The 12760-nt window shown below is 37.2% G+C and overlaps 1 protein-coding gene across 3 annotated transcripts in view; it reads left to right on the forward strand.

Moving 5' to 3' along the window:
* Positions 1–12760, forward strand: part of COL6A5 (collagen, type VI, alpha 5) — a 123899-nt gene that overhangs the window by 96227 nt on the left and 14912 nt on the right. For all 3 annotated transcript variants that reach the window (XM_011977963.1, XM_011977964.1, XM_011977962.1), the window contains exon 38: positions 11340–12026. In XM_011977963.1, the coding sequence (XP_011833353.1) occupies positions 11340–12026 (687 nt within the window). The remainder of the gene's footprint in view (positions 1–11339; positions 12027–12760) is intronic.

Below are 12760 nucleotides of genomic sequence, written 5' to 3' on the forward strand. Positions count from 1 at the left end.
CCCATTTGGCTGAAGAAATAATTGTTCATAGCTCTAGCAAGGAAAAAAATGTAAATCCTACTGCACCCAGTTTCTCCTGCAGTGAGTTGAAGTATGCTGAGAGTTCTGGGGATGATTACGTCAGGTTGGGATAGCCTGGCAACACTGAGTGTTTCAGACAGAAGGATAATGTGTATTTTTTAATCCTTTAAAATAAATGTGAGTCTAAGATCATAAGTGTTTTCTAGGAACTTTGTGCTATTCTTTTCTTTCTTTCTTTCAATCATCTTTAGCCAGTTGCCCAAAACTGCTGAGATCTTCCTGTATAGTGTGCTGTCCTGTAGAGTGAGTTGTAGTTCAGATATTTTATTCAGTCACTCAGAAATGAGCTTTGATAAGTTCCAGATGTATGGCACAAATAAAAGGTTGGTAAGTTTCACAAGCACCTCCATATGCTGTGTTTGTTACCCATTCATAATCTAATTCTTTTGGCTGATGGCTGATTTGTCTGCCCTTGAACTGAAAGGCTGGGAAAAGTCAGGAATCTTAACCATTTAAGAAATTTGTAGTACCCAGAGTCCTGTGAGCTGGCAATGAGTTGTGCATCGCCCTCTTTCAAAAGAAGCACAATCACTGACTATCTTCTTACCTATGCCTCTTTCTCTGTTTCTCCCCATCTGCTCTGGTTTGAATTGAAATCATCTTCAATTCTATCACCTTTCTTGGCCCTCCTTTTACTTACAGCAGCCCAAGGACAACCCATATCAGAATTACCTGGAAGTTCATTGTAAGCACAGATTCCTAAGCCCTCTTGATAACTACTGTTTCATATTTAGGAGTGTGAACAAGGAGGAGAACGCTACAAACTTTATAACCACTATGGGTAATATTTGTATGCCCTCAAGCTTGAGATCAACTATGTCAGTGGTTCTCAAAGAGTTGTTCCTACACAAGCAGCATCAGCATCACCTGGGAACTCATTAGAAACACAGATTCTCAGCACTTGTCCTGGACTACTGAATCAGACATTCTGGGAGCAGGACTCACAATCTGGGTTTTAACAAGAAGCTCAGGTGATTCTGATGTTGGCAGAAGTTTATGGGTCACCGCACGTTTGAACATTTTGGTGTGCCAGATTTAATCTGTGCTCTCAATGGAGCTGAAAACAATTGGGTATCTAGAATCACAGAATAGAAATGAGAATTTGTGTTGCTAAAGAGTTCCACGTGAAGTAGATTATAATTTTATCTTATTCAAGAACATCCATCCATCTATCCATCCAACATCTATCTGACAAAACACATTCCATCCATCTATCCATCCAACATCTATCTGACAAAACACATTTAAGATCTAAATATGTAGAGATTATCTAGAGATACTAACAGGCTTTTTGAACATAACATCTGCAATATAAAAATCCCTTGCAACATGCAGTCCCTTCTAATTTCTTGCCACAAAATGCACTTTGTTCTTTGACGTTATGTAACTTTAAAATGGGTTGTTTAATTCTAATTAAATTGCAACTATTGACCCACTGGTAAACTAGCACTTTCGTCAAAGATGCTGTATTATGCTTGCAGATGTTTTCTTGTGAAATGCTTTTTAAATGCTGTATTAACCAGTACTTAAGATACAGCTAATCTACTTTCATAATTAAAAAACAGGATAATTTGTAATGTATTTTAAATACCAACCCAAACTCAGCCTAGGGCCTGCTCCTAGCTTTAAGCAGCCCCAGGCCCTAGGATAACTGCAACTGATGTTCTTTTCAATGAGCTCATTAAGAAATGAGAAGCAACACTTGCTGCTTCAGACTAGGCTGGAGTTTGCTTAAGGGAATTTACACAGGTTTTGTTTTTCTGTTTAATTTTTCTAACTGCACTCTTATTCTGATTTATAAATTGTTTTGTTTTTAGAGCCAATATATATGTGTTTTTTGCTTTGAATTACTCCTAGGATAATAGAACTGGAAGGGTATTAGTGATGACCTGGTAAAAACTCACCTGGGAGTAGCTCTACCCTACCCCACACAAGGGGACATATTGCAACGTCTGGAGACATTTTTTGTTGTCATAATTGGAGGACCCCATTGGCATCTAGTGAATAGAGGTCATTGCTAAACATTCTCCAATGCACAGGACAGCCCCTCAGAACAATGAACTATCAAGTCACTCTTAAGGGAAGTGTTTTAGAAGAAACCTCATGCCCCCAAGTTTGTGGAACTGACAGACTCACTAGACAGGCTCTCTACTGCTACATCCTGTCTACTGTTCCCTTATTACATGTCCAAGATTCTACTATATATTTTTTACAAATGATAAAAGTACTATTATACCATATAAAATTCAAATACCAAGTTTCAAATCAAACAATTTAGCAAATTGAGTTATTTTTAATGCATAATACGTTCTTTTGTTTTTCCATAGGCATATAGGTTTACAGTTTTATTTAATTGCATATCCTGCTTTTCACATGATATTATGTCACAACATTTTCTATATTGCTGTAAGCTTCATACTGATTTTTTAAATGTTCTCAAAATGTTCCTTTTGAGGAATGAATGCATGTATTTGACCATTTACTTTTTTTGAACACTTGGATTGCTTCTAATTTTTGCTGTCATGTATCAAACTTGAATGTATATTTTTACTTGGGCTAAATTTAAATCTGCACTGGAATAAAATGCAGCAGTACTGGCTTCTGAGTCATCCAAGGAACATCAGCTGAATGTTCTGCTTTCCTATCAGTACACTTTTCAAATAAGAAATCAGCAGCAGAATTGTAGTAATGTCTGGATTTTAATAACATGTTTTATGAAATAATTAAGAAATCTTAACCATCGTATTGCTCTTTGTGGAATAAACTGAGTCTCCCATTACTTCATTTTAAGCTGTAAACTGAGATGGCTACACTTCCTTTTGCTTGGCAATTTGTCATTAATATTGTCATTATAGTTTTGGTTGTCTTCCATGAAAGTTTCACATGTGAACAAGACACATGTAAACTGAGGGTTCAGAATAAGCGGACTATCTGAATTCAGACGTACACTGACATTGCTTCTGTATGTTTTGTGCAATCATTTGTTGCAACTAATGAATGTTCTAGAGTGTTGGTGGCATTTTATGTTATGTGACCCTTTCTAATGGAATAAAAACTGGGTACTTGAAGTATTAAGTAGGTGATGATGGTAGTGATGGTGATGGAGGTGGTGGTGATGATAGCATTGGTGCTGGTCATGGTAGTAGCAAAGATGATGGTAGTGAAGATGTTTGCTGTTGCTGATGGTTGTGGTTGAGGTGGGTGGTAGGGATGGTGGTGGTGATAATATTGGTGGTGATGGAGATAAAAGTATGAAGGTGGGGTGGTGGTGATGGTGGTAGTGATGATGGTGATAGTGAGGAGGTGATAGTAATGGTAATGATGGCAGTGGCGTGGTGGTGGTGGTACTGGTGATGGAAGGAAGATATGATGGTGGAGTGGTAGTGAGAGTGGTGGCGATGGTGATGGCTGTGGTGGTAGTGGTGATGGCAAGTTAGTTGGATGATGGCAGCCCTCATAGAGGGCTTACTATATGAAAAGACTCTTAGATTTTTGCATGGATTTTTCCTTAACTATTCATACATTCTTTCATATAACAAATAAGTCTTTGGCTCCTGTTCTGAACTAAGCCCTGAAGTGGACTTTTTGGGGAAATTAGGGAGATTTTAAAAAAGACTCAGACATAAGCTTTGTCTTCAAGAAGCTTGTCATCTGTCAGGTATATTCTGTGTGTGCAAAAAATGACTACTTTAATTCAGAATGTATTGAGTTTAATTTTAAAAAAAGTGGCATGCTTTGGGGGATCAACATTCATTCCATGCAGGACACCTTTCAAAGTATTGCATACACAGTATCACTTGACTGATGAACAATGAATGAGGAATAATGGTAATCACAGAAGCTACTGCTTATTGAGGGCAACCATGGGCCAGCCACCATATAAACACTTTATAGACATGATTTTATTTAATCTTTATTAAATTAAATCTATCATTATTTCCTTTTACAAATGAAGACACTGATGTAAAGGTTAAGAACTTCACACAAATTCATGTAGACTGTGAGTGGCAGAGCCAGGATTCAAAAACATGACCATCAACACACAAACACGGACTTTTAGCAACGTATGCCATGTTGCTTGGTGATGGTCATTTCTGCATTTACAAATGAGGAGATATATCCGATGGCCAAATTTGAGTATAAACTAAATCATGTAATCATAGTTTTTGTGGCACAATTCTATTTTTAAATTTAAATTAAAAAAAAAAAAACCTTCTTATAAACTCGTCCGGAGGCATGGAGCACAGAATAAATAACTCCATTAAAACCAACCTGCCATATCCCAGGTCATTTGGGTGTAAATGACTCCTAAGACATGCATCGCCTTTTGTCAGTGTGCTGGTCCCTTTCTGCAGACTACTGTTTCAGAGTAGGAAATGACCCACAAGACTCACTCTTATCATCTAAATGCCACCTAGAAAAGTTTAGGCCAAAAAGACATAAATTATAAGTCTTTGGAGAAAAGGATGAAATCTATTTTAAGACAGTCATCCCTACTTATTCAGGTAAATGAGGGAAAAGGACTTCAAACAGCAAAACAAGAGAATTTTTAATATGTCTATATTTCCCTTAGGCATAAAATCAATGACCTCCATCAGACACATACGTATTTGTGCCTGCCTCCTTTGTTGCCCCAACTCGTGCCTTTAGAACTTGACCGGTGACTTTACCAGACAGGAGGGGTGATGGGCCTAGGCTGGCAGTGATAAGTGGAGAGGTGTATGAATGATTGCCTACTCCTTGAAGTTAAGCATGTGTCAACACAACAGAATGCGAGTTCTCATTTCTGAGAGCATCTGTACACTTGTGCATGTGTGTGTAAATTAGACCAGCTGACTTTGCTTTTTTCAGTAGAAGTCCTGGTTTGGATAATATACTGTCATGGGAAGGATTTTCAGATGCCTGAGACTTTTCTTTGTTTTTTCTAAAAATTATATTTGTGGAGTAATTAGGATATGCAAAGCATGGTGCAAACTTTAATTTTCTCAAAAACCTTTTAAGGTTGTGGTATATTATTACATATTTTTAAGGTAATGAAACTGAGGCATGGAGAAAACTCAGGGTCACAAAGTTAACAAATGACAGAGGCAGGACTCAAACTCTGAATATTCTGCTGATAATCACTGTTCTACAATGCCTAAGAAGAGAAAAATTACAAATTGCATTTAATTCATATGTAGTTGCTTACTTTTGGAAGAAAACATTCTCTGGTGGCTTCAGCCAGAAGGAACAGCCATTGACTGAGAAGCACATTTTTCACACCAGGTCCCAGGGCCTTAAGTGAGCTGGTTGATGAGTCACTTCATGTTTCTGCTAGACTCTCATCTCTAATGACCAGTTCTTCTGAAGGAGCTAGACCAAGCTGGGTTCAAATCCTGCCTCTACCACTTATCAGCCATCCTTTCTTAGCCAACTCATTCACCCTTTCCAAGGCTTGGTTTGCTCATCTGTAAAATGGAAATGATGATTATTCTACCCTCATAGTGCTTCAAGGAAGATTAAATGAAAGAGGACAAGCATAGAGCTGAGCACAAGACCCGAAGCAAACTAAATGCTTGATTAAATACTAAGAAAGTAGAAAAGCCAAAAGGAAGTCCTGCTAATCTCATGGGAAATCATAAAAAAAAATCAACTTGGAAAATACTAGCTACAGTTCATCTGGACAGAACCTCACACATCAAGTAGCCTCAATTGTACATGTAGCTTGCCTATGAAGAACACATGGTTAATTTTGTCCCCCGAACAAATTTCAAAGCAGGTCTCTGGATAACTCATGCATATCTTGAGATTTCCCACAAATGCCATGAAAGGCAGCATAGCATCCTCACAGCATATCTCATCCCAGTCCAGATGGCCCAAGTCCTTCAGAGCCTCCCTTCTCTAAGTTTCCTTTCCAGCCCCGCTTCTCCCTAATGTTACTGGAGCACATCTGGTGTTGTGGCTTGAGTCACTGGCCAAAGTCAGGCTACTCTCTGGGGGTGCTTCCCTGGAAATTCTGCTGAATCCCTAATTCCTTCCAAATCTTGCCCATAGGAAAGTGAGTCACTTCCCCTTCCTCTGCCATTCTAAGGAAATTCTTTCACGGAGTTGAAGATGAGAATTTGGCTGGGTTGACATTTCCAGAAAATACACAGCACCATTGTGAGCTATGGGTATATTTTATCCACACTTCTGCCAGATTATCTTGAAAGAAAATATTTTTGAAGACCTTGTCTCCCTAAGTAAGATGAATTATTCTCCAAGTAGAATAATCACACCTTGGGTTTGACTAAATTTTAGAGTTTTCAAGGTACATCATCCACATTTAGCCTCAGAGATTCTCATTCTAGTACTGTAAGTTGGGAAGGGACCTATTTTTAGACATTTTGTAGATGAAATATATCTCTGTAGAAAATAGTTCTGAGGGGTATTTTAGAAAAGGATTGAGGTTTTGCTTATTTATAAAGAAAAAACTGGAAAAACAGTAATATTTCTGGTATGGGCTTGCAGAAAAAAATATTTCACTAACATGGTAAGTTAACCCTTTTGCTTCTACTAGAATATTTATGAATCTACTAGAATATTATGAATATCTTTTTCTTTTTCTTTCTTTTTAGAGGTAGGATTTTGTTCTGTTGCCCAGGCTGGAATGCAGTGGTGTGATCACAGCTCAGTGCAGCCTCAAACTCCTGGGTTGAAGCGATCCTCCTGCCTAAGCCTCTCAAGAGTAGCTGAGACTACAGGCACATACCACCATGCCAGGCTAATTTTTTACATTTTCTGTAGAGATAGGTCCACTATGTTGCCTAGGCTGATTTTGAACCCCTGGCCTCAAGTGATCCTCCCACCTCAGCCTCCTAAAGTGTTGAGATTACAGGCATGAGCCACCACACCCAGCCATGCTTTTCTTTATGTTTAACAAACTGTATTGGTTGGCCTTTTTAAAGAAACTGAAATGCTGTAGTTGAAAAACAGAGATCACGGTAATATCACAGGTAATGGTTAGTCAACTCCAAAACTCCAAAAAGGATCACAAACTCGAAAAAGTTTGAAATGTTCATTTAATTAATCTTCACAATTCCTAGCACGCTATGGCTGAGAACTCTAGAAGTGTTTTTGGTGGTGATGTGCAAAGAATACAAAATATATGCTGTGGTCTGCACTTCTAGTTTCATGTTTGGTTGTTTAATCAGGGACCTCAATCTTGACCAGAAATTCTAAGAAGAGTTTGCCACTGGGTTCCTGGTGGAGAATAGGAGGCCCATAAATTTCAAACATGCTTCTGCAATGCAAAATCCTGTTCAATTACTGTAAATGTATTTAGTGATAAAGGAAGAATGTGGCGTATATATGACCAGTTCTTAGTCCTTTGTAAGAAGGAAAAGAAGCATCTCAAACAAGATGGTCAGTTCTCATCTTTTAGAACTGCCCAAGATGGAGTAAAGTAGTTAGACTTACCTTACAACTGTAACAAACAAAAGAGAAAATGCAAACAAAATATATGAAATAACAACTTTTAAGACACTGGACATTAGGAAATGAAATACAGTAATCTTTAGAGAAGGGAAACAGATGAACGCTACAAGTGCTCCAACTTATAGCCTTGAGTGCTCTCAGGCCATGGTACAAGAAGAGGGCATTGAGGAGGAGCCCATTGAGCTCCTGGAGCTGAGGAGTCAGAGCTGAGAGAACAGGAGGACCAAGACAGTGAGAGCTGACAGAGTGGGATACCAGAGGGGGATAACTGCACAGAGAGTAAACCCCAGAGGTCTGCAGAGGGTCTCCCTGGGTTATTCAGAAGAGTATTGACAGCACATGCATGTTAAGGAATTACCTGAGACGAGGGAAAGAACCCTCTTAAAATAGTGCCATTTACTCAACAGGATTAGGAATCATGTTTTTTTCCCACCAGCAAGACTGGAAAAGAATATAATTCACATAGTAATGGGGAGAAAACTTAGGAAGGTCTTGGCTCAGCAATAGGAAATAATTAGCCCTGAATTAACCACTGCTTTAGGCTCACCTAGCGAATCATAAGAGCAAGATCCAAAAGGATCAAACTCTTTCCATGTATCTTAACTGCCTTCCAGAACTAAGCACATGGATATTTACAAGAATACAAAGTATTTCACACCTAACAAGGAAAATTTCACAATGTCTCTCATAAGAAGCAGAAATGCACAAAACATAATGAAGAGTATAATCACTCAAAAACAAACCACAACAGACATAGATGTTAGAATTAGCAAAGATATCAAAATGGTCATTGTAACAGTATTCAATATGTTAAAAAGGTAAGTGGAAACATGAAAGGTATAAAAAGATTCCAATAGAATTTGCAGGGTCAAAAACCATTGTGTCTGAGATGAACCATACACTGAATGGGATAATGGAAGATTAGATTTGGCAAAACAAAAAGATTGGCAAACTTGAAAACATAGCAATAGAAATTCTCCAAAATAAAACATGAAGGAAAAAATATTTAAAAAAATGAAAAGAGTATTAGTTAGTTTCAGGATCTTCTCCCAATAATTGATTAAAAAAAAAAAAGAAAGAAAGAAAAAATCAGCAGGAATATAGTAGGCTTGAGCAACACTGTCAACTAATTTGACCTAACTGACATTTGTAGAACACTCCACCAACAGTAGAATATATAATCTTTTCAAGTGCACATGAAACATTTACCAAGATAGACTATGTTGTGGACCATAAAACAATGCTCAACATTTTAAAGGATTCAAGTGATAGCAAATGTGTTCTCTGACCGAAACAGAATTAAATCATAAATCAATAGCAGAAAGATATTTGAAAACTCCCTAAGTATTTGGAAACTAAATAAAGCACTTTTAAATAGTCTGTGGTCAAATAATAAATAAAAGGGACATTAGAAAGTATAATATTTGGAAATAAAAGAAAATCAATATGCCAGAATCTGAGGTTCCATTTAAGCAGTACTTAGGAGGAAATAAATAGCATTAAATGCCTATATTGACAAAAAAGAAATGTTTCAAATCAATGATCACAACTTCTACCTTAAGAAATCAGAGAAAGAAGAACCAGATAAACCCAAGGCAAGTGGAAGAAAGAAAATAATAAAAATGAAGTGGAATTCAGTGAAATTGAAAAAAGAGAAACAATAAAGTCAATAAACCCAAAAGTTGTTTCTTTGAGAAGATCAATAAAATTGATAAATCTATAATCAAACTCACCAGGAAGAAAGAGAGGACACAACTTCCCAATATCAGAAATGAGAAGGGAGATGTATTCCAAGGTTATTAAAAGGATAACCAGGGAATATTATGAACAATCTTTTGTGTATAAGTCAGCTTAGGTAAAATACACAAATTTCTCGCAATGTATAAACTACCAAAGCTTACTCAAGAAGAAGTAACCTAAGTAGCCTTATACCTATTAATGAGATTGAATTTGTAGTTCAAATCTTCCCATAAAGAAAACTCCAGGTATAGATGATTTCACTGGTAAATTCAACTAAAAATTTAAGGAAGAACTAATACCAATTCTATGAAAACTCTTCCAGAACATTAAAGAAAAGGGAATATTTCACAACTCACTTATTTCATTTTATAATTTTTAATTTTTATGAATACATAATAGTTGTACATATTTTTGGGGTACGTGTTATATTTTGATAGAAGCATTCAATGTGTAATGATCAAATCTGGATACCTGGGATATCTGTGAATAAAATGGTGGTTAACAGAAGCTAGGAAGGCTAATAGGGAGGCGGAAATAAAGAAGTGCTGGTTAATGGGCACAAAATACTTATCAGAAGGAATAAGATCGAGTGTTCTCATGGTTAACAATAATTTATTATATACTTTAAAGTTAACACCAGTTAACAATAATTTATTGCATATTTCAGAATAACTAGAAGAGTAGATTTGGAATGTTCCCAACTCATTTTTTGAGGCCAGATTACCCTGATACCAAACCCAGACAAAGACATTACATGAAAGGGAAACTACTGACCAACTACAGAACATCGTTCATACGGATGTGAACATAGATGCAAAATTCTAAAGAAAATTTTAGCAAGTTAAATCCAACAATAGATTTTAAAAGAGATAATATGGAATTTATACTGGAAGGCAGGGCCCACTTAACCATCAAACATTATCTAATACAGCATTTTCACAGTTAATAACTTCACCCATGGTGGTGGGGTATTTTTTTGACATTTTATTTCTATATTAGGTTTATAGTATTAATAAAGGTTGACTCATTTGTTGTTGTGAGAATTAAAATAATGTAAAAGTATCTAATAAAGGGTTGAGTAGAAATGGAGATCAATGCATTTCTGCCAGTTAAAAATCTACTTTTTCTTGATTAGGTTCACAAATTCCCTTCTTTCATAAAACCAAAGAACATTGGCCATCTACTTCCTGTCTTTCCGGGCTGGCATTTCCTGTTGCCGCCTCACCAATCAGCCATCATTCATATGATTGTAGACAGGCTTCATGATCCCTAAGGCTTAGAGCAGAGCTACTTGAAGTGCTGGTCTGCAGCAAGATAAGAAGCTTGTCTCAGAATATAAATCAAGACAATGTTTTCTTCAAAGAGAAAGTCTTGCTATGAAAATAAATAAATAAATAAATGTCAGCTGAACTAATTGGTGTGCTTAGTAATATAGTTGACTTACATCATGGTGCAAACTCCTTACCTTAAAGTGGGCTGATGAACTGTTTGCAGGCACTTTGAGTACCAGCTTCTTAGAGTATGTCATATCTCACACAGCATTTAGATTCCAAAGTCAGCACTTGTTTATACTTGCTCTCACGACATTGCTGCATGATATATATTTTTAATACATATATAAAGGTTTTTGTGCTTGTGCCACCAATAAATGTAACTTTAGTATCTATACTTTCTCTTGAGGTCATTATATATAATTAAATTTCATGCAAATGTGTACTCCAAATTTTTTAGCCATGTGGAGTACATTAAAAATGAATGTTTCTCATCTTGCATATTAAAATCGCTGGAGGATAAATCAGTCCTTTCACAAAGATCTGAGATAGGATAGCAAATGGGTTTTTTCTTATGTGACAATATGTGTTAAATGGTAATGGCTCTGCATGTGCTATGTGGGTACAGATTTGGAGGGTGCATCTGGGAACAAGCAATGTGATTATTGATGTCTGCCATGAGTATGGAAATGAAGCATGGTAATACCCTCATGCTATGTATTTGCCATCTATGACTAGGAGCTCCAAACTTATCTTTCATTAAAAAGAATGACTTTAGTTATTCTATTGCAGGACATGAAAATTATGGCAGAAAAGAAGAATCAGATCATACTAATGAACCTGGAGATGTCTCTCTTCAAGAATATTACATGGATGTGGCTTTCCTTATAGATGCTTCCCAAAGAGTAGGAAGTGATGAGTTTAAGGAAGTAAAAGCTTTTATAACCTCAGTGCTTGATTACTTTCACATCGCCCCCGATCCACTGACCTCCACCTTAGGAGACAGGGTTGCTGTTCTGAGCTACTCTCCCCCAGGCTATATGCCTAACACTGAAGATTGCCCTGTCTACCTGGAATTTGATTTGGTTACTTATAACAGTATACACCAAATGAAACATCATCTCCAAGACTCTCAACAGCTCAATGGAGATGTTTTTATTGGCCATGCCTTGCAGTGGACAATTGACAATGTCTTTGTAGGAACCCCCAATCTGAGGAAAAACAAAGTTATCTTTGTGGTATCTGCTGGTGAAACCAACCCTTTAGACAAAGAAGTCTTAAGGAACGTGTCTCTGAGAGCCAAGTGTCAAGGCTACTCCATATTTGTGTTTTCCTTTGGCCCTAAACACAATGACAAAGAATTGGAAGAATTAGCCAGCCACCCTCTGGATCATCACTTGGTCCAACTTGGCCGAACCCACAAGCCAGATTGGAACTATATCATCAAGTTTGTCAAGCCATTTGTCCATTTAATCAGACGTAAGTCATTAATTCTCTGATTGCTTTTGCGATAGATTTAATGTTTCTGTGTACAATCCATCAGCAGACTTAGAAAATGATCCTCACTTCAGTTGGGGGTGGTAGAGTATAAGTGAGTAGGAGGCAGTAAAAAATCTCAGAGAAAATTCCCAGATTTTTTGACCATGAGCCTTGCTGCTGCACTGCCAAAGTTTTAGCCAGGAAATCCTCAAATGGATGAAAAGTGCCCTTTAGCCCTAACCTGTGAGTGTTTACTATGTGTCAGGTTCTGTAAATTGATTGTGTCATTTAATCTTCAGTGCAGTCCTCAGAGGAAGGTATTTATAACCCCATTTTGTAAGTGAAAAAACTGAGATTCAGAAATGTTAAATAAACTGCTTAAAATCTCACAAGTAATAATTAGTAAATTCTAGACTCAACCCCTCACATTCTGACCCCAGGGCTATGCTCTTGTCTCGTAAATCATACTTTAATTACTAAACCCTTAGCAAGGTGTACTGCTGTAATAAATAATATCGCAGTGACACTGCCCTCCACCTACTCCAAGGACTTCTATTTTGTCTTGTCATTATAAATTAACCTTAGTTCTGACTTGAATTCTTATGAGCCATAGGGACAAATCTCCTCTAAAGCCTCTATTCCAGACAGCTGGCAGGGATTTTTAAGGGTGTCTTTACACAGTGGGGTTTTAAGGGTGGCTGGCCCAGCCTCTGCCCATGTGTTGTGACTTTAGA

Source organism: Mandrillus leucophaeus, unplaced genomic scaffold (genome assembly GCF_000951045.1).
Source record: "Mandrillus leucophaeus isolate KB7577 unplaced genomic scaffold, Mleu.le_1.0 Scaffold186, whole genome shotgun sequence".
Classification (NCBI taxonomy): Eukaryota; Metazoa; Chordata; class Mammalia; order Primates; family Cercopithecidae; genus Mandrillus; species Mandrillus leucophaeus.